This window comes from Lissotriton vulgaris, chromosome 7 (assembly GCF_964263255.1).
Source record: "Lissotriton vulgaris chromosome 7, aLisVul1.2, whole genome shotgun sequence".
Classification (NCBI taxonomy): Eukaryota; Metazoa; Chordata; class Amphibia; order Caudata; family Salamandridae; genus Lissotriton; species Lissotriton vulgaris.
In genome coordinates, this window is record NC_141695.1 from 410,549,373 (window position 1) to 410,576,558 (window position 27,186).

Below are 27,186 nucleotides of genomic sequence, written 5' to 3' on the forward strand. Positions count from 1 at the left end.
ATGCATTTCTGAACTGTATTCTTAACCTCAAAAAGTATTCTGAATGTTCCTGCAAATCCAGTTTTCACTGTCTTGCTGAAACTAAATTTGAATGAAGAGTTCTACTTACCTGCTACTAAGTAAATATTGGTTCTAGAAATAAAACAACAAAGGTACATGCTACTTACCAGTATGCCTCTGTACTTGGCATGTAGAGCTGCAGAATATCATACTTTTGCATAGATCGCCATCTGGTGTTGGGCTCGGATGATTGCAGTCTGTTGTTGTCTTGGAAGAAGTCGTTGTAGTCACAAGATAGGTGACTCCTCCATTGGACGATAGTGCGCATGGGCATCGACTCCATCTTTAGATTATTTTTCGCCATGATGGGAAATGATGGAGTTTGGTAGAAACAGAAAAGATGTACATGTGAGTTTATCTAAGTAAGATAACACTGGAACAGATATAGGTTCCAGGGAATGGGGTGGGCGTGTGATATTCTGCTGCTCTACATGCCAAGAACAGATGTATACTGGTAAGTAGCATTTTCCGTTCGAGGCATATGAGCTGCAGAATTCATACCTTTGCATAGACTGTACACCAGTGATCTCCCTCAGCGGTGGTCACCTGTATCTGTTGCAGTGGTTTGAAAAAGTATTTTAAGAACAGCCTGGTCTACAGAAGCCTGTTGTTTTGCCTGAACATCTACACAATAGTGCTTGGTGAAGGTGTGTGGTGTAGCCATTGTTGCTGCCTTACAAATGTCATCTAAGGGAAAGTTCCCTAAGAATGCCGTGGAAGCCCCTAGTTTGTGTGTTGAGTGCACACTAGGGGGAATTGGTAATGTGCGTTTTGCCTTTAGGTAGCATATTTGAATGCATTTGACTATCCACCTGGCAATTCCAGCTTTGGAGATGAGCTTTCCTTTCGGAGGCGGAGAGAAAGCTACACACAGTTGGTCTGTGTTTCTAAAGGGTTCAGTTCTGTCGATGTAATAAAGTATAGCTCTTTTAACATCAAGTGTTTGAAGAGCTCTCTCTGCTATGGAATCTGGGTTTGGGAAAAAGACAGGCAACGCTACAGATTGATTAAGATGAAAAGCAGAGGTTATGTTGGGAAGGAATTTATAATTTTTTCTCAGAACCACCTTGTTACAGTGTTTTAGTAAGAATGGTTCTTGTATGGTTAAAGCCTCGATCTCACTTACTCTCCTGAGAGAGGTGATTGCTACAAGGAAAGCTACTCTCCATGTAAGGAATTGCAGTTCGCATTTGTGTAGAGGTTCAAATGGAGGACTCATGAGCCTATAAGGACAGTGTTTAAATTCCACACCAGAGAGGGTGGCCTTGTGGGAGGAAATATTCTTTTCAGGCCTTCCATGAACGCTTTGATAGGTGGTACCCTAAACAATGCCAAATGTTGTCTGTTTTGCAGGCAAGCGGCAAGGGCAGCAAGATGTAATTGTATAGATGTGAATGCTAGATTACATCCTTGTCGATGCAGCAAGTAACAAATAATGTTCTAAATTGAAGTATCTAGAGGGTCAATGTTGTTGTTATTGCAGTAAATGACAAATCTTTTCCATTTGGCTGCATAGCAAGCTCTAGTAGTAGGTGGTTTGGCTTCTTTAATAATGTTCATACAGTCTGTTGGGAGGTTGAGGTAACCGAACACTAAGACTTCAGGAGCCAGATTGGTAGATTCAGTTCGTTTGGATCTGGATGCTGTATCTCTTCATGGTTCTGCATAAGCAGGTTTGGGGAGAGCAGTAGTTTTTGATGTGGAACTATTGAGAGTTCCAGAAGTGTTGTGAACCATGGTTGCCGGGACCACTTTGGAGCAACTAGGATCCTTTTGAGAGACTGTTGTTTGAGCTTGCGTACTACTAGCAGAATTAGTAGGAGTAGCGGAAAAGCGTATGCAAATCTGCCTGACCAGTTCATCCATATTACATTGCCCTTGGACAACGGGTGTGGAAACCTGGCGGCGAAGGCTGGGCATTTTGCATTTGCGTGTGTGGCGAAAAGATCTATGTCTGGGTGGCTTCACCTTTTGAAAAATGGTTGAAGAACTTGAGGATGAAATTTCCATTTGTGTATCTGCTGTGTCTGATGACTTAGCAGATCCGCAATTTGATTGTGTACTCCTGGAAGATGTTCTGCCAAATGAAATGTGTTTTGTGGAATGGCCCATCTCCATATGCTTTGCTCTAGTAGAGAGAGTTGCAAAGAATGTGTTCCTCCTTGTTTTTGTATATAATACATTGCTGTCATATTGTCTGTGCGAACAAGCACGATTTTGTTGATGAGATGTAGTTGGAATGATTGTAATGCTAGTACAATTGCCAGTAATTCTATGTGACTGATGTGGAGCACTTTTTGCTGAGTGGTCCAGCTGCCTTGAGTTGTGTGGTTTAGGAGATGGGCTCACCAGCCGGCGAGTGATGCGTCTGCTGTTAGCACTATTTGTGGAACTGGGTCTAGGAACGTCTGCCCTTTGGAAAGGTTTTGTGTGTTCCACCACTTCAGAGAGCGATGTGAGTGTCTGTCCACCATATCTGAAAGCTGACCTTGAGCCTGGTTCCACTGACGTGCTAAACATTCCTGTAAAGGGCGCATCTTAATTCTTGCATGAGGAACTATGAAAATACAAGAAGCCATCATTCCTATCAGCTGCATAAACACTCGGGCTGGTAGGGAGTGTTGGATTTGGAATTTTGTGATGAGGGTTTGCATACCGGCTATCCTGGCTGGATTGGGGTATGCAAGAGCTTTGGAAGTGTCTATTGTGGCCTCTAGATACTGATGTAGGTAGGAAGGCTGTAGATGGGACTTGGTGTGGATTATTGTGAATCCCAGGTTGTGGAGCAGCTGAATTGTTTTGTAAGTGTGGTGAACACACTGGCTGGGCGACTTGGCATTTATGAGCAAGTCGTCCAGGTATGGAAACACATGTGTGTGGCTACTATCGCCAGACACTTTATGAAGATTCTGGGTGCTGTGGTTACTCCAAATGGGAGAACCTTGATTTGATAGTGTTGGACATCCACTGTGAACCTTAGATATTTCCTGTGATCAGGGTGTATAGGGATATGGAAGTAGGCATCCTTGAGGTCTAGAGTGGCAAGGAAGTCACCCTGTTGAAGTAGTGGAAGGATTTGTTGAAGAGTGATCATGTGAAAGTGATCTGACTGTATGTAGAAATTGAGAGGTCTGAGGTCCAGTATTGGTCTGAGAGTACCGTCCTTTTTGGGGATTAGAAAGTACAGGGAGTAAACCCCTGTCCCTTGATGTTGTAGGGGAACTGGTTCTATTGCCTGCTTTTGAAGCATTGAGAGAACTTCTTGTTTGAGGAGTGTCTGATGTTCAGTGGACATGGGATGCTGTTTAGGCGGTATGTTGGGGGGAGTTGCGGTAAGTTCCAGGCAGTAACTATACTGGATTATTTGTCTCACCTACTTGTCTGTAGTGATGGAGTTCCAGACAGGTAGGAACTGTGAAAGTCTTCCTCCGACTCGAGTGGATTGGTCTGCAGGGAGCGGAGTGAGTCATTGTTTGGTAGTGGGGGAGGAAGAATTGTTGTTACCTCAACCTCTCCCTTTGTTATTATTCCCCCTGTACCCACCTCTGAAATATCCCCTGTTGGGAGATATTTGTGTGGGGCTTTTTGTAGGAGGAGGAAGCAGTGGCTGCGCTGATGTTTTTGGATGCACCCTTATAAAAGGAGCGACAAAAGGAACCTTGTGTTGATGAAGACTACAATGCTCCCATAGATTTTGCAGTGTCAGTGTCCTTTTTTATTTTTTCTAAAGCTGGGCCTACAGCTGGGCCAAACAGGTGTTCTTGGTCGACGGCTGATTTAAGATGGTAGTTTGCACTTCTAGTTTAAAACCAGAAATGCGCAACCATGCATGTCTGAATAGTAGGACACTGGTGTTGACAGATCTAGATGCGGTGTCTGCTGCATGGAGGGCACATTTAATGGATGCATTTGTAATTAATTTGCCCTCTTGAACCAGATCATAGGCTTTGGTCTTGTATTGGTCAGGCAAATGCTGAATTAGGTCCTCCAGCTCATCCTAGTGAGCCCTATCATACATGTCAAGCAGTGCTTATGCATTACTATCCTCCAGTGATTAGCTGCTTGGGAGGCAACTCGCCTGAAGTGTCTAGCAGTTTATACTCTTTGTCTGGAGGTGGAGCATAACCGGAGGTTTGAGAATTGGAACGTTTCCTTGCATTGGACACTACCAAAGGATGTAGAGGGAGTTGTCCTTTAATGTAGGTGGGATTATTTGGGGCGGGTTTATATTTTTATCAATGCATTATTTTGCTCCTTCGGCTCCGATGTCGAGTCGGTAATCATTTTCGGATCCGAAGGTTTTCGGAGTTTGTTCAAATCCGAGACCTGGTGATCTTTTGGTGCCGAAGAGCTCAATGCTGAGGCCTTTTTTGGGGTACTGGGAGTAAGATGTATTCCCAATTTCGGTCCCGGCGGTGTTTCTTGGGCACTGATATGCGGCTTGCTTGGTCCCGAGCTGCCGGAAGGCTTCTCCTTTCGAAGTTTTCTTTCGGTTTCGACTATGGCCTTCGGGTGAAATTTTGACCGGAGCCTTCTTTTTTAGGTCTGCACCTGCGATTGCAGGGCGAAGCCCTGATGTCGCAAAGCGAGCCTATTGTCGGCGGTTCTGCTTACAAGGACTAAAAAGGAGACAAGAGACTGCCGTAATCGTATCAGGTCGCGCGCGTGTTCACCATCTCCTGTTTCCTTTAGCCTCCAAAACACAGGCACACCTCCCCCTGCTTTTGCACGCGCACACATAGAGACACACACACACGAGCACACATACAAACACACACCACACCTCCCTAGCCCCCCCGCCGCCGCCCCCCCACACACACACGAGCGCACACACGCACACATACAGACATTCCCCCCCTGCCGCCGCCTCACACACACACACGCACACATACAGAGAGACCCCCCCAACTAACCCCACTTACCGCTTCGCCAGACTCTGCAGTCTCCGCGGGGCTCTCCCTCGGGCATGGGAGCCCCGCGTCACCACTGCTCCTCTCTGGGCCAGCCACTCTGTGGGCGCGGGCTTCAGATGACGGAAGTCCCGCCCCACGGCAGGTTTAATTTTCGCTCACGTCTTGTTTTTTTTAGATTCAGATTCCCTCCAGGTGCATAACTGCAGGCTTGGTAACGATGGCGGAAAAGCAAACACCCTGGACATCACTGTTGACAGTTATGATTGTTATAGAATTGTGATTAACGCGAGGCTGCAGAACATACATTAATGCATTCTTTTTATTATGAACAACATAGCCTGCCCCAATACTTTTGATTCTTGCTCGATTTCAGTCATACTTTATTTGTTGAAAGGCAGTGAAAAGTTCGAATTTTGAAGGATTTAGAGATGTTTTTACTTCTATTACTGGCTACGACTATAACCACGTGCAACCATCGCAGTTTGATTAAATGTGTTCTATTTTCCAGTCACGCGCATGGCATACTCTTCACCCAGAGCTGCAGCTCCTAGTGTTTGTGGCAGTTCTTGGCACATCAACTAGATTTTTGCGAGACTCGAACCACAGCAAGTTACTCTTGGGCAGTAAGCTCGTGTCTTGATTGCCTGACCCAAGCTTCATGTGTAGCAGTTTCAAGTCTCAACTCCACTCAAAGATTCAGCTTTCAGAGTGAAGTACAAGCTTCGATCCAGTGCTCATTCATTATCAGCATATCACTGAAGAAAACTAACAAGCAGGGCATGGTCAATCTTTCTCTTTGTTTCCATCTGTAGTTGTCGACTGTTAAATTATGTGCATTTGTGTGGTGCTTTTTTGCCATTTCTTTGGTCTTGCGCATTTTTTGGCATTCCGGTGACTTTACATAGTGCCCTTTAATACCATAGCAAACTGTAGTTTCGTTCTGCTGAAGATATTGTATGGATTCCATGTTCTAGTTACATTCGTGGTACAGTCTGTTTCATTGAGCTGTGTGTATGTGGTGTTTGTATCACCTGTGCTGGCAGGGTGGACTGTCTTTTTCTTTTGCCTGGTCCTTGTTTGTGTTTTCTGAAGGGAGTGTCGCAGATTGACTTGTATGGAGCATGGCTCAGCCTATCGTCATACGCAGTCTCTAGTAAGCACTCCTTTTTGGGCAGTCTGAACTAAAGTTTATTCGACTTAGCCGTAGCGTCTCGAAACTTTCAGACGGTCGCTTTTATTTAATCAGAGGTCGCTTGCTGAACTTGTAGATGCTAAAAAAAATGTTGCTTTTGAATGCAGCCTTTAATTGGGGCTTGTAAACATGGTTCTCCTTCTATTATGCGCTGAATCAAGAAATGCTGTGTTCCGCCAGGAGGGTTAAGTGACATGATTACTTTAACATCTTTCGGGACTGCAACCAAATGATGATAAAACTTTACGCTGATCACTTAAAACTGACGTGTGTTCCTTGTTTCTGTTAAAAACACGGATTTGATTACGACTTTGTCTCCTACAGGGGTAGACTTTCGCACGAAATGAAACACAAGCTCAGTAAAGGCTAAAATGCAGGTAATTCTTAGCTCTTTATTATGGAGGGTGTGAGGATTGCCCGTCCTAACATATAACCTGTCCTCTAATGCCAAATCATGGCCTGTGACCCGGGGCAGTGAAGGGTGGTACAACACATGTGAATTAGGGCAAAGTGAAATGATGGTTTAAACATCTTTCGGGATAGACAACCAAATGGTGATAAAACTTAACGCTGATCACTTTGCCCCCCACCCCCGGGTCCAGGTAACACATCATACTATGCATGTCGTAATTATGGGTGGTAAAGAAGTAGGTATTTCTAGGGCATTTCGCGTGAGCAGTGCATACTGAGTGAATATTTTAGTGTGAACAACTGCAGTGGCTTTCCTAGTCTGTATTTTCTGAGCACGGTTAGTCTGTCACTGAATACTTCAGCGAAGAAATGAGCTGTACTCTATCATAACTCCCCCCCCCCCCTTAAAACAGGGTGGTGGGGGCAAACGGGTCTACTAAAGATAAACATATAATTCTCTGATGCTTGCCTCAGACGTTCCTAAATTTGGTGCTGTCGGTATTTCATACTTATGGGGGCATTTAGGCTTCTCTGACCACAACTGTTACTGTGCCCTGTGTTGACCTAAACGTGGATAGCATTGGCCTGTGGCTAGGCAAGCCTCAAAAATAAATTCATGGAAAAGTGACATTGATCCCCATTACATTATGGGGTGTTGTAGGTTTCCGAAGGTGAACTGAGCCTAATGTAAAGTAGTTGCTTATTGGTACCAGTGCAGAATAACTGTTGATCCCAGATCTGTAGCAGCCATGATAGATTTTACACCTAGAGTAAAAAAGGGGCAGTGTTTAGCGTCTCGCTAGGTAGCTCCTTCAGCTCGACTAGACTTTTGAGGCCAGCCCCAGAATTGGCATGTTCGTACTGTGTAGTAACACAATTTATAATTGGCTCTTAAGCGCCTCGGAATATCCTTGGCAGATGTCCGGTTGACGAGATATGTGCACTCTGTAGTACTCATGGGCATTTACCCAGTTGCTAGTATTAGGCGTTAATAATTCATAAGGTATCGCAGCTCTGTGCAGCCTCACTTGAACCACGTTTTTCCTGCGTACATTCCGGATCTGCAGCAGCCATAAGCATCGTTTATTAAATTGAACCCCATCCGTAGATTTTTTTACAGCAATAAAGATGCGGTGTTTAGCGCTTAACTTTTGCTAGGTAGCTCCTTCACCTAGACAAGACTTTTAAGGCAAGCTCAAATTGGCAATTTATACTGTGTATATGGTGTGTATCAACTTTAATTGGCTCTTCAGCACCTCTGACTATCCTTTAAACGAGCTTCGTGTTTATAGGGTTATGAGACGCTTTGCAAGTATAAGTGCCAGGTCTACGAATCGCGCCTGTACTTTATATCCCTTGGGTGTGGGTAAAGCCCCAGTAGACAGCTCTTTGCTGTGTTCCATGTTAGCCCGCCCACCAAATCCTCCAGTGCTTGTTTGCTTTTTGTGTTCTCATTTAAAATACACTGCCTGAAATTGCTGCTAGCAGAGAATCATCAGTACCTTGGATCAGCACCCTATGAATTTCACATTGAAGGCCGCGGCAGTGTTATGGCACAGCACTACCATCTGCCTGCCTTCCTGCCCCAACACTGTTATCCCGCGGTGCAGCCACAGGACAGTGGCTACATTGCCTGTGTCTGCCCCGCAACACGTTGTTCCTGCCATGGAGGTTTCCCGGGTGCAGTTAATAAATACAGGGACCCAAAGATATGTGGCATCAAAGAATAAGAACGGACGAGGTACAGGTAGGCTTTTTTTTCTTTATCAGTTTTCACTTTTATATAGCGCAAACTTTACCCGCAGGTATCAGAGCGCTTTAAATCAGCATGCTTATAACAAGCAAGACTAGCACTCTATATTACTGCCAACTTTGCTTAGCATAAGCAACAGCTAACCATTCACAAACAATGTTTATATACCAATTGCAAATTAAAGAAAAAAAATTAATGCAAAGCATTGTCATTTACAATGCCAGTAACTCAAACTTTAATGCTGCGAGACCTATTGCATTGCAAATGCTTGTTTTGGGTGGGGTAGGGTCAGGGGCAGTTGTACTCACTTGTTGACTTGGAGTGATGTGGTCATCAGAGTCTTCGTCATCAGCTTTGAATACGATGTTGAGCTCCTCTGAATCTTCTGCCTCTGGGACGTCGTGGCCTTCATCGAAGATCTCTTCTGGCACCGGCGCAGATCGTTGCACCATGACGTGTCATCGAGCCCGGCGATCACATATAGTCTTCTTGGATCGAAAGGAGGCGCAAGGCCTGGTAATCTTTTTCCTTGTGTTCTGGTGAGAGAAAAAGGTTGCAGACCTTGTGATGGTCGCTGTGTGGAAATTTTAGCTCACACTGGGGGCATATTTTAAATGGAGTCCTTTACATTAGCTGTAGGCCCGAATTGCGTCGATAGGCCCAGTGGCCCGCGTCGACGACCGGAACTGAGGACTCTTGAGTTAGCGCGTCGAAGCATGTGAATGAAAACAATACCATTGATTAGTGATGTTTTGCGCGTCGAAAAAGGTTTGGAAACACGGTACTGAACCCGAGCGCCGAAGTTACATCGGAACCTGATGGTGAAAAAAACAATCTGAGGATGGACCCGATGCCAATGCGCACTATCGTCCAAGGGAGGAGTCACCTATCTCATGACTACAAAGACTTCTTCCAAGACAACAACAAACTGCAATCATCCGAGCCCAACACCAGATGGCGATCTATGCAAAAGTATTAATTCTGCAGCACATATGTCTCAAACATAACTTTTTATACATTCCATTGGTCTTGATTCATTCTTTGAGTGTGTGACATCATTTCTTGCCTCAGTGTGTACAACAAATGCTTAACACTACACTCCTGATAAGCCTGACTGCTCAACCACACCACCACAAAAGAGAGTAAGGTATAATCTACTTTAGCCTCTGCTATACCTCTGGGGATGCACCAGACTCTGTGCACACTATACCTCACTTTGAAGTAGTATATACAGAGCCAGCATCCTACACATGCACGTGTAGATATGTATGAATATATGTGTTGTGTGTGTGTATGGATTATGTTACATACCCTGTAAGCATCTGTTTGTGGCATGCAGAGCTGTAGATTCACTGCATACTCCTGCCATCTACTGATAGTTTCGGAATTGTGCAAGTCAAAAAGTAAAAATATCTCATCTCACTGGTTATCCAAACTATGTTGTAAAGGCCGTTTGTCAAGTAGGGAATGCAAGATGAAAGAACAAAATGAAGGGAGGCCGAAATATTAAATTCATTTCCTGGAATATATATGGCCTAAGATGCCCTAGACGGCAAAGATTAATTTTTTTATATTTAGAGATGTTACCAGTACAGGTTTGTTTATTTCAGGAAAAGCAATTAAATCTAACAGAGTCTAAGAACATCTTTTCTAAACTTCCCTGGTTACAATGTTTTTGCCACTCTCAACAAACGGTACACTGCCGAGGGGTGGCAATATTGGTCAAGAAAGGTTTTAATTGTGAGATAAAATCAGTCTCAACAGACCAATCAGGAAGATGGATTATCGCTCAGTTTTACTTTGAAGGGGAAAAATTGACATGTATCATTCTCTGGGCCCAATGTGGACGATCCTTCCTTTCTGGTTAAACTGCAGGATAACCTTTAATCAATGCCTCCCCCAATGATAGTCGGAGGTGACTTCAACATCCGCCTTGATCCAGTTAAGGATAGGTCCAACCGTCGTCGCGCTATTGGATCCCCCAAATCCAGAAGGGTTTTGAAAAATCTCTTACTTAATATTAACATGGTGGTTGTCTGGAGAGCAAAGATGGGGGGTACACAGGGTTTTACTTTTCATAGTAAAAAATACCACTATTTAGCAAGAATACACTATGTCTTGATCAATAAAGAAGCCCTAGATAAGATCCAAAGTATCACTGTAGAACCTAGTCATCTTTCGGATCATGCCCTTTTGCTCTTTGTATTTTCCACGAGTAGCACGTCTCGGCAACCAAGGTGGACTTTAAATAGAGCCTTCCTGATGGACACAGAGATTATCCAGACAATAAAAGTGGCCTCTACTGAATTTTTTTCTTTTAACATGGGTTCTACTTCGATAGATCAAGTCTGGAATGCATATAAAGCCAATTTGAGAGGGGTGTTGGGTACCCAGATAAGAATTAAAAATAAGAAAAATGCCCTAGAATTACAGTCCCTGGAGTCAATAATATCGGCTCTCGAAAGGGAAAGGAATCGTGGAATCCAAGAGAATCCCAGGGACCTGGTGGAACTAGAGGAGGATCTTGAGAATGCAAAACAGAATCTAAGGATTTTCCTGGATGGGAAATGTAAGGCCCAGTGGCAAACAAGGAATATGGAGAACTTTGAATATGGGGAAAGAGCCGGAGCATTGCAGGAATGTCTTCTGTCTCTATTTTCATCTCTGTATAGTGAGGAGATAACACCTTCTTCAGAAGAAATTAGCTCTTGGCCTAGAGATAAGTCCATGTCAGTTTTAACTAAAACAGCTAAAGACTCATTGGAAGAATCTATGTCAGTGGAGGAGATAAAGGCTCAAATCAAGAGGGCAAAAAATAAAAAAGCAGCTGGCCCTGACTCTCTTCCTAATAAGTATTATAAATTGTTAGCCGATGAGCTTTTGCCTATTCTCCAAATCCTTTTTAACTCAGTTTATTCCACTTTCGGGCTGGTCCCAAGATCCTGGAAAGAGGCCACAATAGTCCTAATATTGAAGCCAGGGAAAGATCCGTTGCTTGCTGATTCCTACCGACCAATCTCCCTGCTGAATGCCGACTATAAAATCTTTATGGGCATCTTAGCAGGAAGGTTGGCAAAAATGGCATCAAGCCTAATAAATGCTGACCAGAAAGGCTTTATAGTGGGAAGGTTCATTCAGGAGCAAACCCAAATCCTGATCGGTAACATCGATCTGGCCGAGAGAAGGAATGACCCCCTAGCAGTAGTGGCCCTCGACGCCGCTAAGGCATTTGATCGAGTGTGTTGGAGATATCTCTGGGGGGTATTAGAGACTGTGGGAATGGGCCCGATATTCGTCCAGACTTAAAAAAATTTTTATACAGGGGCATCAGCAAAAATCTTGTTAAATGGCTCCCTGATCCCGAGTTTTGAAATAAAGAGGGAACAAGGCAGGGATGCCCTCTGTCCCCTCTGGTTCAGATGATCAGGTCGGATAATAGCATCAGACCATTTAAATCACAAGATTATCTGTGTAAAATAGCTCTTTATGCAGATGATGTTATTATATATACGAGCGACCCCAATATTGCCATTCCTCGGATAGAGATACTGTTACAGGAGTTTGGTTCATTGTCAGGATACCTTGCCAACTCGGCCAAAACAGAGATTATGTGTTGACACACATTGTACAGGGGAGGTCCAGAAAGTGGGGAGTTTAGGTATTTGGGGATTAAAATTGTAAAAGACCTGAAGAAAATCCCCACGCTAAATTTGGCTAAGGTTGAAAAAGATATAGAGTACCTCTTTGCAAGATGGAAAAATCTCCCATTGTCCATTTACGGTAGGGTGAACCTAGTAAAGATGACGGTCCTCCCCAAACTGACTTATTTGTTCAATACAATCCCCTTTACCTTACCACAGAAAGCTATAAATACAATCCAGGGTAAGATTGGAAGCTTTATATGGGGACAAAAAAGTGCAAGACTGTTCTGGAAGAAGCTGAGAAGGAAGCTTCTAAAGGGTGGCTTGGCTCTACCGGATGTCAACTGGTACCCAATGGCATTTCAGTTTAAGGGTATAAGGATGTTACTTACAACACCAGCTGAGACTAAGTGGGGTAGCCTACTGAGGGAAAGGGCTTCAGCAGAGGGGGACAACGGGCAAGGTCAGTTCCTGTATAAATTTGGGGTGCCCAGATTCTTTAAACAAGTATGCCTAAAGGTTTTGAAAACCGCCTTGTTAACATGGCATAAACTGAGGCGAATCTGGGGTTTGAGGTATTTTTCCAATCTTGCCTCAATATGGGACTCTCCAGGGAACTCAGAGTGCTTAAATGACAGCTTAGCGACCCCATTAAAGGAGGTGGGCCTGCGGACATGGTCGGAACTGGTTGACTCAGATGGTTTACTTCCATGGGAAGTTTTATTGGCCAAGATTGGTCCCACATTCTCTAGATTTAAGTTCCTCCAGTTGAGATCATGGTATGAGGCGGAAGAGGGTGAGATCAAAGGGAATTGGGATCTTGAGCAGCTTTTTCTAGACCCGCAACCAAGGAAAAAAGAAATATTTCATCGGTATGCAAGGCTGCTTGAGGCAGAGGATAGAGAGATCCGTCTCAATGCGCTGTGTGGAGCTCCCTTCCCCAGTCCTGCCCTGCAGAAGGAAGATTTAAATCTTCCCTTAAACTACTATACAAATATATAAAGCCAGCGAAGTTAAAGAGGAATCACTTTTCTGTGTTAAATATGCTTTATTTTACCCCTGCCAGAATTGCGAAGTTTGCCCCAATTCCGATTCCAAAATGCCCTAGATGTAAAACTGATAAAGCCAATGATGTCCATATGTTTTTGAGTGTTCGGAATTAATTGTATTTTGGAAGAATGTGAGGGAAATAGTGATCGCTATTTTTGGCATAGATTTGGATATGGATATTAACTTGGTTATTTTTGGTATGAATGATTCTATAGCTGAGGCGCTCTCCCAGATAGACAAAGGCCTAATATTGTATATGATAGTCATAGCTAGAAGAGAGATCTGTTTAAGGTGGAAAGATCCGACCCCGATCCCCACCTCGATAGAGAAAACTGGGTAAAAGCTATGCTAAACATCGCCCGTATGGTCCAGTGAGATAGGTCAGGAACACAGGCTAACATCTCGTCTCCCCTCTTAGGCTGGGGTCTGCACTTACATAAACCACTAGTATAAAGATGGCGGTATCCCGGTCCAAGGATTACACCTGACCTCAACCACGTGAGGAAGCCCCGGGGGGCTTGGATCTATGCAGTGAGTCGGAGGACGCCCAGATCCATTCTAGACGGCTTGCTAAACCTGCTCAGATCTAAGGTGAGATGAGGACAAGTTATTTTTCTTCGAAGAAGACTTTTGAGTCACAAGACCGAGTGCCTCCCCCTCTCAGTGATACTGCGCATGGGCATCAACTCCTTGTTTAGATTATTTTCCCGCAGGCGGGTGAGAAAAGTGTGTAAGAGGAGTGTAAGAATAGGATGTCCATGCCAAATGTAAATCTATCACATAAGTATAAAATGTAACTACGATAGCCACAGGTATCTGGGGAGGAGGGAGGGAACATTTGAATCTACAACACTACATGCACAAACAGATGCTTACACAGTAAGTAACATAGTCTGTTCGATAGCATGCGTGGCTGTAGATACACATGGTCTACATGAACTGTAAAGCAGCTCCTCCTTATAAGTGGTGGCTATCCTGTGGGAGTTGCAGCAGTTTGAAAAAAGGTATATATAACATCCACACAGTAGTGTTTGGTAAATGTCTGTGGGGTAGACCATGTAGCTGTCTTACAAATAACAGATTTGGCAATATTTGCTAAGAAATGCCATAGTAGATCCCTTTTATGAGTGGAATGTGCTCTGGGAGTAACGAGTTAAGGTCTTTTGGCTTTAATGTAGCTGTTTTGAATACCTTAGACTATCTATCTGGCTATGCCTGATTTGGATATAGGTTGCCTTTATGAGGTAGAGAAAAGGCTACAAATAGTTGTTTTGTTTTTCTGAAAGTTTAATTCTGTCTATGTAGAACATGAACGCTCTTCTACTATCTAGGGCATGAAGAGCTCTTGCTGCTACAGAATCAGGGTTAGGGAAAAAACTGGACAGATTGAGGTGAGATTGAGAGACCACCTTGGGTAGAAACTTGATATTAGTATGAAGAACCTGCTTGTCTTCATGTATTTGAAAGAATGATTCCTCCAAGGCTAAAGCCTGGATCTCACTAACATGTCAAGAATGACACTTTCCATGAAAGAAAATGAAGGGGGCCTAATTAAGTGTTCATGAGGGAAAAGGTTCAAAAGGGGGGACCATGAGCCTGGTTAGAACAATGTTAAGATTTCAAGAGGGTGCTAGAGGAACCCTGTAAAATATGACTTTTTTGAGACATTCCATGGACTGATTGAAGTGAAAATGAGAGACTACCTTAGGTAGAAACTTGATATTAGTATGAAGAACCAGCTTCTCTTTATGTATTTTAAAGAATGGTTTCTCTAAGGCTAAAGCCTGGAGCTCACTAACACTTCTGAGTGAGGTAATGGCAACCAAGAATGTCACTTTCCATGAAAGAAATTAAAGGGGGCTTAATTGAAGTTGCCATGAGTGAAGAGGCTGCAAAAGGGGTCCTCATGAGCCTGGTTAGAACAATGTAAATGTTCAAACAGGGTGCTAGAGAAACCCTATAAGGGATGACTCTTTTGAGACCTTCCATGAAAGCTTTAATGACCAGGATTTTGAACATTGAGAGATGCTGAACATTTTGGGGATATGCAGCCCTGGCAACTAGGAATAACCTAATGGAAATATAGGCTAAATGAGTCTTTTACAGATGGAGAAGGCAACAGATAATGTCTTGCACCGTGGCTTTAATAGGATCAATTTGTTTAGGTTGGCAGTAGCAAAGAACATTTTCCATTATGCAGCATAACATGCTCTAGTAGTGGGCTTGCGTGCTTGTTTGAGAATGTTCATGCATTCCTGTGGCAAGTTAAGATAGCCAAACTCTATGACCTCAGGAGGCAAACTCCTAGATTGAGAGTTTTGGGGTTCAGGTGTCTGATCTGTCCTTGATTATGAGTGAGAAGGTCCGTCCTGTAGGGGAGCTTCTCCTGTGGAACTACTGAAAGATCTAGTAATGTTGTGTACAAGGGTTCACACACCCAAGTGGGAGCTACCAGGATCATGATGAGAGATGTTTGCTTGAGTCTACGAACCAGAAATGGATTGAGAGGTGGAAAAGCTTAGGCAAACATCCCTGACCAACTCATTCATAGAGCGTTGCCCTTTGGTAGTTAGTGGGTGTTCGTACCTGGACATGAAGTTTGGGCATATTTAGTTTTCACCTGTGGCAAAAAAATCTGTTTGAGGAAACCCCCACCTTTGGAAGTAGGGGAAGAGGACTTGCGGAGGGAGTTCCCACTCATGGGTTTATTGCTGCATCCTGCTGAACAGGTCTGCAAAATCGTTGTCTCCTTCAGGCAGATATTTGCCAAAAAATTAATGTGGTGGTGAACAGCCCAGTTCTATATGGTCTGAGACAGCTGTGACAGTTGAAAAGACCATGTCCCTCTCTTTTTTGTAGAAAGTACATTGCTGGTATATAGTATTTCCGGACTGGAACAACCTTGTGAGACAGGAAAGCCTTCAATGCTAAGAAGATCACCTGAAGCTTCAAGTAGTTGATGTGGACTGATGTGTGGCATCCCACAGACCTTTTAATGTGAGGTCTTATAAATGGACACCACAACCTGTCTCCGATGTGACTGTGGTGAGAGTGAGGTGAAGAACAGAGTCCACAAAAGGTCGCCCCTGTAGTAGGTTATTGGTGTTCCACCATTGCAGAGAACGGTGAGGGTGGCGGTATATCAACACTAGATCTTCAAGGTGACCCTGTCACAGTCCAAACTGTGAGAGATACATTGGGTTGGACGTGTGAGAGAGTTACCTGAACTTGAGCTGGTTTGGGATACGCTAATCCTGACTGTGTGCTGAGGATTGTTCCTAAGTAAGGTTGAATTTGGAGAGGTTGAAGGTGAGACTTGGGAGCATTTAATGTAAACCTCAGGCTGTAAAGTAGATCCGTGTCAACTGAGTGTACAGTTGACAGGGTAGATAGGTACTGGCTTTGATGAGCCAATAGTCCAGGTAGGGGAATATGTGAACGTTGTCTTCTTACATGTGCTGTCACTACTGCCAAAACATTTTGTGAACACTCGAGAAGCTATGGTCATCCCGAAAGTAGAACTTTGAATTGGTAATGTTTGCCTGCTATGACAAATCTGAGGTGGGCAGGGTCTATTGGTATATGGAAATGTGCGTCCTTTAGGTTCAGTGTGGCTGTAAAGTCACTGTGTGGCTGCAGAATGACATCCTGTAGGGTAGCTTATGGAAATGTTCCGATAGGATGTATTGATTGAGGGGTTGGAGATCCAAGAATGGTCTTAGTGACCCTTATGTTTTTGAGAATGAGAATGTATAGAGAATATACCCCGATCCAAGCTGTTGACGCGGGATGGGTTCTATAGTCCCTTTGAGAAGAGGGGCTTTGACTTCTTGTTTGAGAAGTGTTAGATGATCCTGTGACAACGTGTGAGTGAATGTTTGGTGGTGTGGTAATCAGCTCTAGACAACAGCGATGCTGGATAATGGCTAGTACCCACTGATCTGTAGTGATGGATTCCTGGATGGGGTAGAAAGCTTGTAGTCTGCCCCTGACAGGCGTGGAGTGGTCGGGGGGAAGGACTGGGTAGTCACTGCTTTGCAGTGGGTGTTGCTCCATGAGAGGAGGCCCCCGCCTCTTCCCATATTGTTTCTGCCTCTGAAGGAACCTCTAAAAAAGATCCTTCTGTAGGCAGACTGACCTTGTTTTTGTTGGGAGGTGGAGGCGTCTGTGGTGTTAGATTTATATTCATCATTGTAACCTGTGTGACAAAAGGACCCTCTAGGAGTTGTCATCTGTAACGCTCCCATAGCCTTGCTGTGTCAGTATCCTTTTTCATTTTATCAAGGGTGGAATCTACTTGTGGGCCAAAGAGGTGATCTTTATCAAAAGGCATATTTAGAACCTCTGGTTTACTGTCACGGACCGTATGGTATGGGGGTGGCGGGGTGGGTGGGGGTGGGGGTGAGGGGTTCAAAGAATACAAAAAATAAAAATTAATGTACCTGAGCAGCCATCTCTACCACGTCATCTCTCCTCCATAACCAGGAAGCACCCATGCTCCCCTAATCCAATCACAGCGTTGCAATGCAGCGTTGTGATTGGTCTGAGAGCTGTGGTTCGGCACTCAGATAGGGAATGGGAGCCTGGGCATGTTCTCCACCCGGCCGTAATGCAGCCTAGGTGGAGAACATACAAAGTGAGGCCGGCCAAACTGTCATGCGCACTTTAGAGTTTAGTAACCACTCCTCCTTCCCAACATCATGAGTGCCAAGCCCCACCCCGTCCTAACCTGGTGGATACTAAAAATAAAATGATAATAACTTTTATTACTATTTTCTTTTACATTGCTCTGAGAGCAGTGGGGCGACGCTACTCCACCTTAGTGGAGCAGGCACCACTGCTGGTTTAAACCAGCACACCTAAGCCAAGCGTGTCGTCCGAGTAGCATACTGGTGTTGACACCTCTAGCAGCTCTATCTGCCACATCTAGAGCACACCGGATGGAGTTAATGGTGATGGCTTGACCTTCTATTGCAATTTGTTGTCCCCTGTTGCGGTGTTCCTCAGGGAGGTATTGCACTAGTTCCTCCATTTCATCCTAATGGCTCCGTTATAACGTGCCAGAAGAGCTTGGGAATTGGCAATACACCAATGATTAGGTGCCTATTCTGCAACTCTTTTTCCTGCTGTCTCTATTCTCTCACTTTCTTTTTCAGGAGACAGGGTATCCCAAGTAGCCTGGCTGTTAGCTCTCTTACAAGCTGTAGTAGCAACTATAGAGTCACGTGGAACTTGACCCCTAAACATTCTTTCAGATCCGACAATGGCCCGAAAGCAGGAGCGATCCGTCGACCTCTGAATGAGGATAGTTTGAGGCCTGCTTGGGCAATAGAGAAGGGGCCATAGTACTTATGCGCTGACTCTATAGACGGCAACTCATCTCCAGGGCGATCTCAATGTTGGAGCTATCATCAAGGGAGAGCCCCCCCTTGTTCTTCCTCTGAAGCTGGCTCTTCCAAGGTATGCTCCTCACCGGAAATGTCAGGAGGGTCTTCTCTGCGGCTGCAAGAGAGATCCTCTTGACGCACCCTTTGATCCCTTTAATTCTTGTACCAAAAGGCCTAACACCCATCGCAGTCTGCCTCACGATGGTCCGGAGAATGACACAAATTGCACACAAGGTGTTGATCGGTGTGCAGATACTTCGCGTGGCAACGCAGGCAAAGTCGAAAGGATGTGCAGTCTATCAGAAGGGCATCTTAGATGGAATGAAGTGCATGCAGGAGTAGGTCTGTGATGAGTGGCACTCCAAAGGACGATCAGGAAGATCCCGAACTGACAAAATTCGAGACCAGCACAGAAGGGGGAAGCACAATCGAAATACCATTGAAGACAGTAAAAGAACAACAGAATCGTACCGAACAGTCAAAACACGGAGCAGAGGCACACACGTCCGAACCCTACAGCTGAAAGAAAACAATCTAACAAAGGAGTCAATGCCAATGCACAATATCACAGAGAGGAGCCACTTGGTCTCATGACTCGAAAGTCTTCGAAGAAAAACAATTTACACAATTCTGGGCCCAACACTAGATGGCAGGAGTAAGCGGACCATGTGTATCTACAGCCACACGACATCAAACATGTGGTCGCAGAGAACACGCACCACCAGCTAGAGCGCCGCAATTTCCCCGACTTGGACCACACCTGTAAAACTTGGCAAAACCGATTCAAGGGGAAAATAGGCTGCCGCCGGACACTGGAGTCTGGTATGGTTCCCCCGCAGCCCCAGAAAATGATGGGAAGCGACTGGGAGCTACACAACACTGGAAACTTCAACGTTCCAGGGAGACAGGCAATAACTTACCAACGTCTTGCAGAGAGTTGCCAAACGAACATCACAACGTGGAACTACAGGGACCATCAAGCCGAGCAACCGCCATACTAAGGGTGTCCACTAGAGGGCTGGTACTGATTACAAAACCCTCCCTGCAATCCACTCGTGACTCTCACTGACTGGGGCGAGACCTTCGAGAAAGTATTTAGTTAAAACGAAACACGTCAGGTGCCTCACACTGCTTAGAAATAAATGCTGCTTGCATTCTGTGTAGCGTGTGCGACTCCTTTCTCTCCAAACTGGGAGAGACTTTTGGCTTATATATACATATATATATATATATATATATATATATATATATATATAAAATCCATGGATAAATAGAAACCTGGATTTTTTTCGATAGATGTGATTAACAGCCAGATTCATCAATGTCCCGATTTGCGAGTCCTTAATAGCGATTATTAAGGAATCACTATTAATGACTCGCAAAACGGGATTCATGTAGAAATCGCAATATTATTTGCGATTTCTACAGCTTCCTTATTTGCGATTAGCAAATTGCTAATCGCAAATAAGGATGCGATTTCAAGGGTGCCAGGGGTGTCAAAAGGACACCCTGTAGCACCCCTGAAATGTAAATGTAGACTGATGTTGCGCACACACATGTCCAAAGGACATGTGAGTGTGTAACATACAACTTAGAAAAATGCACTAAAGTGCATTTTTTCAAGTTTTCGCTATTTCGCTGTAATAGCGGCCAAAAATAGCGATTTCGCAATTCTAAAAAGGTTCATGAATTGCATTTAAGGATTCTCAAATAGAGATTCCTTAAATGCAAATCCTCGCAATTTAGCGAATTCGCAATTTGCGATTTTTGCATTTGGGGTGATGAATCCCAAATGCAAAAATTGTGCTCGCAAAGGGCCAGATTCTCAGAATCTGGCCCTTTGCGAGCCGATTTTACAATGATGAATCTGGCTGTAAATGCCTAGATAAGTCCACTTGTCGGAGGGTATGATACGGATCCCAGAAAAGCCCATATGTTTCATAGGAAACACCCACAAAAATACTGTCATTTAAAGGCTACTTGGCTAAGTCCAGAGTGGTCCTACTGCGGTGGTGAAAACAGTATAGTATAACATTTCACAGGGTCTCTGTCTTAAGAGAGTTACTACAGCCAGATATCCTCATAAAAAATAACGTACTTTAGAACCAAAAACAGAGTAAGAGAACACAAGCTCATAACAAAAATATAAAAAAGGGAAATGATGATCATTTAAATTAAAAAACAAACACATTTGAATGCATGTTTTAAATGTACATACCATTCTCTTCCAATATCACTTGGCAACTGGGGATGTCTGAAGAAACGGGGAACACCAGCATTTGGACACCGAGCCCACGGGTTTTCACTACATCTGGAATTGTCAGCAGCAGTTGTTTTATAGAAGAGTATCCATCAAGAGGGAGAATGTGATTAAACATAAACCTGTACATTTTCTGAAATTGAAAGATGGACATCCCATCTGGATATTGAGATAAGACTTGAAAAATGTTCCTCTTCAATTCCTCAACACAAGTTGGTACTTGATGTGGTGCATCAGAGGAGAGCCCAGGAGTTTCCCTGTAGGTCTGGTCATCTTGGCTGCCCATTGACATGTGGTAGAGGTCAGACGTTGGCACTGGAAGTTGTGGGTGTGAATGGTTTCCACTTCCGGCACCTAAAGATGTTATTAGCTGCTCGTTGGAGAATGAAGATGTTGCTGTGAAGTTGGCTGAAATAGAATTACTGGATAGACCCACCTCGTTTTTGCCTTTAACAATACTTGAATATGCAAATGGTGCTATATGTGTTTTAAAGTTTTGCTGAGTAAGTGATGCTCCTTGCATGAGTATGCATTTATTCGGGGATAACTCTTCTGAAGTATTCTTTTTTGTGTGCACATGTTGCAGTGGTGGAAATTCGTTTGATAAGAGTTCGGGGAAGGGTATGTTCTTCAAAGTTTCATTGTCTAATGGTTGGTTCAATTGGTTGCTTGTGTGCTCGGTCCACCCTGTAGCAGATGCCACTGGATGCTCTAGTCCACAGGTGTTTTCATAGTCACTGGGGTATGTAGGCTTGCTGAGGTTCCTTGCAGAGTTATGCACAATGGCCTTTGAGCTAAAAAGGTTATGTTCTGATTCGTGTTGCGGTTTGTGTTTGAGCTGATTTGCAGTGGACATGGTTGCATCAATATTATTGTTTTGAGGCTCACCTACAGGCTGGGATTCCAAATCTTCTGTTAAAGGAATTTAAAAAAAGTAAATCAATGACAGGAAAATAAATTTCAATGTTATAATAAGTGATAGTTATTCATTACATTTAGACATATGTTTCTTCTGTAAGCTCAAGATGGTGTAGTAGTTATGAAAGATGTTCCAAATTTCTACGTCTGAAAGGTTTACTAGTATTCTTTGATATAAGATGTAATAATCTGTTATCAACATTCTGTGTTTTCACTCCTGAGTAATCAAGTGCTACCTTAAGGGCATACGATCACCCTCGCCAAAATTAATGGCAACAATGTTTTTCTGTGATTTAATGTGGCATTGAGGGATGCAATGTAATCTAGTGTTTGAATAGTAAAGCTTTAGATTCATGTCGCGTTTTGAGCCCTCTGGGCTCACAATAAGTGTTATCCTAGACAGACTCCATCGAATGGCCCAGTCTTTCAGTCTTTGCCAATTCTTGTGGGTTGGTTCTCATCAATTAGGTTGGCGCACTCCGGGCAACCTATCTCTCTGTGTTCATGTCTCCCTTGTCCACTGAGGGTGTGATCCTGTCTGAGCATCAACACTTTCTTGAATTCAGAGGCAATGTGCAACCGAACCCCATGAAATGGTGTCTAATGGGTAAGCACATTCGCAATGAACGGCTGTTGGTGGTGAGGTAGGTCGTGCAAATTTCCACCATCCAACTACTTCTCTTTTCTTGTAAGCATGCCTATGTTTCCTTGTCCAACTCTCTGTACTGGGGAGTTCGACAAAGGTTTCCCAATCCAAGTGCCCTTGTTTGTGTCCTTCTGATCCAGTGTAGGTGTCTCTTTGTGGTGATGTGTATGCGCATCCCTGTCCTTAAAGCAAATTCCCCATTTTCCCCTTATGTCTGCATTACTGTCTCAATATCCACATAGAAGTGTCTTCCTGTCCTAGTGCGATTTTTAGTTTCCTGGGTAATTGTCTTCCTGTCTAAGTCATCAGTGATGGAAACAGATAAAGATAAAAAAATGATTGTTTCAAAGATAGTTTGATGCTGTTTTGCAAAGGGAATAATACACAAATGCATGGACACATTTTTGCAGCCTAATAATTATGGACTAACGAGTATGGAAAAAATGAGGCTGTACGAAGCTAAAAAAAGGTCCCATGAGCAGAAAACGGTGCAACAGATGTCTTTGTGAATATTACTAGGGTCCTCACCAGTACTACTGGTTTTGTGTGTCATTCAGTTGTTTACCAGCTTTTATGGTGTAAAGCTGTTTTTCTCTTGGGCCTGTCATTATACTCACAGAAGCTCACAATCTTCCAATCTCTGCCTACTCTGACAAAGTGCACTATTGAAATAGGGCACCCTGCAAATGATATCACCAAGCGACACCCAGGAATTCCTATTGTTGGTGATTATGACACATATTCTGACAAAAAACACTCACACTAAAGTTTTCAGCTAAATATATCTCTAATTTAACTATCCCAGCAACCAATCAAAGCTTGACAAAAAAATAAGCCGCTGGTCTTTTTTTGTGACAGCGGAAGGCCATATTACCTGCACACACCTTTCTGTGCAACTGTCACGGGTCGTTAGAAAATGAGTCTAGTTTATTTCACAATATTTTTAATGCTTCCGTTCATCGCTATTCCCCGCTGAATTTTGCTGCCAAGCAACTTCTCAGTTTAATGATGTATTTGACTGTATTCTTAGATTGTCTTTCGAATGATCGAAGCTACACAATGGGCAGTAGTAAGTAAAGAAAAACCAATTACAACCTCCAGTTATTTCTTAAAATGGCAATCTCAACTACAGTTTTAAACCCCGCCTTTGCAACCTCCAAATACCTCAAGGCAATCACTTGCCTAGATGCTTCTCTTTACAAGGAGGAGATTATATTACCTTTGAAGTTTTTATTCCACATGTCCTTTCTTTATCAGGTATCTACATTCAAGCACGAGTCTCTCCCACCATGCAAAGAAAGTTATCATAGGAACAAAGGGGCACCCACCTTTTCCTCCTGCTGTCACATACTTTTTTATGCAAGACAATTGTGTGGCCAAGTGGGAAATTTCTGCAGGAATCCCTAGTTCTCTCTAGGATAAATTATTCTTGTTGGAGCTCCCAAATATGTGCCTATTCCCGTGAAAGCTCTGCTGTATTTAGCAGCTGGCTTTAAAAGGTTTGGCCACAAATCTCCAGTTCTGATGGGTCTTCAAGGGCTAGTTTTGGAGGCAAGAATCAGGTTCAGGTTTGCATGTTAGACTCTCAAAGCCCTTAAACGTCAACAATCGTCACCCTTCAATGATCATTTCAAAATGGACTAACAGCCAGGAGAGACAGATTTATCGACTCAAAACAAAATATTTCAGATCCAACTCAGAGGCTGTTGGACATTGCCCTTCTTAAGGAGATTTCGCAAAAACTTTTTCCTTTTTGTCCTTCTGGTTTTTCTTAATAATCATTTCATGACCCTAGGACTTTGGGCACTTTTTCACTTGTACTGCATCAGGAAGGTGCGCTTGCCCTTCCTACACATGCCAGGATATGGAGCGTATTAGTTAAGTGTTGTACCTGTGAGTGCCCTGTAAAAAGGTACACCACATACCCCGGATGGGTACTGCACTGGCTAGTAGTGGGATGCAGCATTGATTGTGCCACCCACAGGAATAGCCTGTCTCATGATCAGGTTTGCCTTTCTCACTCAGTAGCCAACCTTGAAGGAACCTTTCACTGGCACCAGAGCGGCCCTAAGGTAAATCCTAAGGGGTGAAGCACGAGGTAGGTGAGTGGGCGAGACTACATGTACCTGCATGTTCTCTGCTCGAGTAGGGAAGAACCCCCATGTGGGTAATCCTTACCTAGGGGGTTTGCTACACCCATAGGACACCTTCCGGGTGTGGCTGATTCTCTTAGTGTGGCCTTAGGGTCTGCAGCACTTTCCTACTGTAAATTCAGTGTGAAAGTGAGTGAGCCCTTCCTACAAATGTTTAGAAGTGGTGCTTACCTCCGGGTCCTAAACCTAGGTCAGGTGTGTCATTGCAGGTTTGTTTTTGCGAACTCGCACCTAGGGTGGTTGTAAACCGGTGTCCAGGGCAGACAGTTGTGCACACTTGCACCTATGAGGTTGCCATTGCAGGCCGGTCTGCACACTTGCAGAAATGGTGTGTTTGAACATGTGTACAGCCTGCTATTGCAGGCCGGTCTGCGTACTTGTACCAATAATGTTTCAAAACATAGGTCAGGCCTGTGTATGTGCACTTGCACCTATGGTGTTTTTAAACCAGTGTCAAGCCTGCAATTCCAAGTCGGTGTGCGCACTTGCACCTAGGATGTTTTAAAAGATGTGGCCTGCTTGCCATTGTCGGCCGGTGGGAGCACTGGCACCTGTGGTGGTCCTAAACATGTGGCCAGCCTGCCATTGCAGGTATGTGTGTATGTCATTGTGCTTTGGCTCAGTCTGGCCTTTTAAATTACTAGCCATCCCAAGAGGATCTTTCACTACCACTAGAGGATCCTAAGGATATGTCTTAAGGGGTGAGCGAGTGGTAGGTGAAAGGCAGGGCATGTACACACGTTTCCTGCCCAGGTAGTGAGAAGTACCCATGTGTGTTTACACTACCTTTGAGGTTTGCTCTTCCCATAGTCTAACATAGGGGAATGGTTGAAATTTCCTCATTTTGCAATAGTGGATTGCAGTGGAGCAGCGTCATAATGTTTCCTATCATTTGAATAGCAGTGACGAACCCTTTCCTGTGGTAAAGGTTGTTTTGCACTGATTAGCGTAGAAATGCTACTACTAGAAAGTGGGCATTTCTCTACTCTAAAATTGTTTGTGTGCCTTTGTGCTTGGCTCCAGTCCACATAGGAGGCTGGGGGAGCTCATCAGGCATTCCCCAGTGACAGATATACAACATTAAGCATGTGACTGGAACAACAGACCTCTGCCATTGCGGACCTAGCTGGAAAGATTGGAGAAGAGGTTTTCACACTTGGCCTCTGGAGCCAGATCATAGCCCCACTAAAGATTAAGTTCTACATTCCATGGCATCATTTCAGAAAGGACTGAAATTTTGGGGAGACTTCTGTGGTTCAAAGAGAGACAATTTGAACTACCCTCAGATTCAAAGGCGCACTACAGTATAACTACTGATGCCATACTTTAGCAGGGCAGAGATACACTTATGGGGACATGGAGGAGAGCACCTGGAACGGCACGGTACACACTTCTAGAGGAATCTGTTGTGCACAAGGAGGGTTACTGTCATTGAAAGGGACTGAGTGCCCTTCCTGAATAGTGGCTAGCCTAAGCTAACTAAGCTGCTGTGTGGCACCCTGAAGTTAATCAATCAAAGGGTTTGTGTAAAGTGCAGCTTGTCACCGGGGTGGGGGTCTTCAGGCATTAATAGTGTGCTCTCCAATGGCTTGTTGGCTTGCCCCCTGTTCTTTCGGAGGTCTTAGAGACATCAAAGATCTCCTACAAGGGGCCCACAACGTCTACTTGTGACACCTGGAGAGTGATGCCCTATTAAGTGCCCACTTTGTCTGCTGGATCCTAACTGGTAGCCCGGCATGAGCATGACATTAAAGATTGTGTCTGGAGACCGGATTTCCTGGTTCGGAACCCCAGAAATCATGACCGCATCTAAGGCGTGTGGTCCCTGCCTCGTAGAGACCTCAGCATGCAAAAGCATCTTGTTGGTGGTGAGCGGGTTCACCGGTGGCGGGATCCAGTGTGGCCCTCTTCATCAATCGTGCTGCATCTCCCTAGTGTGTCACGCTGACTGAATGCTCATTGCGACCGGGGTCCAATTCGCAGGTTGCTACCCTCGCAGGTGGGAGCGTAACACTTGTAGTGCCTCATTGTACCTCGTAAGGCATTGCTGAAATTGCACTTGTTTGTGTGACCGGAATCGTCTGGTGCAACCCATATCATAGGGGCACCAGACATTGTGCCTCATTTCTAGGGAGGTACAGAATCTCTTCGTTGTGTGTGGCCAAAATGGTCTGGTGTGAAACGTATCATGGCACACCAGATATTGTGCCTAAATTGCCTGGGTGAGACTGTGATCGACGTGTACCTGACAGGGTGCCTCCTTCTACGGAGAGGCATCTCTGCTTCTTTCTCCATTCATCAATTGTTTCCTTTTTGGTCCCTCAGCACGGCAGGTGAACTGCCCTCTCCTCACCCGGCCTCGTGTTGCCAGGTAGCATTGTCAGATAGGGCCTGGGTGGTGGGAGAGATTGGCTGGGCTGGAGGAACGCTTCTGAGAATGATCAGAAGCGAGTCATTCTGAAGTGGGTCAAGAGACCGCTTCGCAGAACTGGGGTGGTGCCTGAAGGCCCTCAGCCTGCTTCTGCTACGCATCCTGTGGGTGAACTTCCTGGGTGGTGCCCATCCCCCATTTGATGGTGGCTTCCTAATTAGTCCTGCAACCTACCCCCACCTGCTTCACTAAGACACTAAGTGTGACTCCGGCCGCGTCTGGCCTAATGCCCTGGGGGGAAGGATGGGTCATCTCCAATCAGTGGGTGTAGGACAGTCAGGATGATTTGTAGGGGGGGAGAGGCTTGGGGCCACGGGATCTGTAGTGTGTTATCAACTGACCTGCTGGGTATCAGTGCACACTATTAGTGT

The 27,186-nt window shown here is 44.4% G+C and overlaps 1 protein-coding gene and 2 non-coding genes across 4 annotated transcripts in view; 2 read left to right on the forward strand and 1 right to left on the reverse strand.

The window, feature by feature from the left end:
* Positions 1-27,186, reverse strand: part of LOC147701756 (uncharacterized) — a 157,216-nt gene that overhangs the window by 47,657 nt on the left and 82,373 nt on the right. Inside the window, exon 11 of one of the 2 annotated variants that reach the window (XM_086930376.1) lies at positions 20,626-21,576. In XM_086930376.1, the coding sequence (XP_086786502.1) occupies positions 20,626-21,576 (951 nt within the window). Of the gene's footprint in view, positions 1-20,625; positions 21,580-27,186 lie in introns of both variants that reach the window. The other variant, XM_086930375.1, reaches the window with a different exon arrangement.
* LOC147701757 (small nucleolar RNA SNORD2) lies at positions 6,353-6,423 on the forward strand. Its single transcript, XR_015298776.1, has one exon. It is a non-coding gene; the product is annotated as a small nucleolar RNA SNORD2 (small nucleolar RNA).
* On the forward strand, positions 6,674-6,745 carry LOC147701758 (small nucleolar RNA SNORD2). The gene has a single exon (XR_015298773.1). It is a non-coding gene; the product is annotated as a small nucleolar RNA SNORD2 (small nucleolar RNA).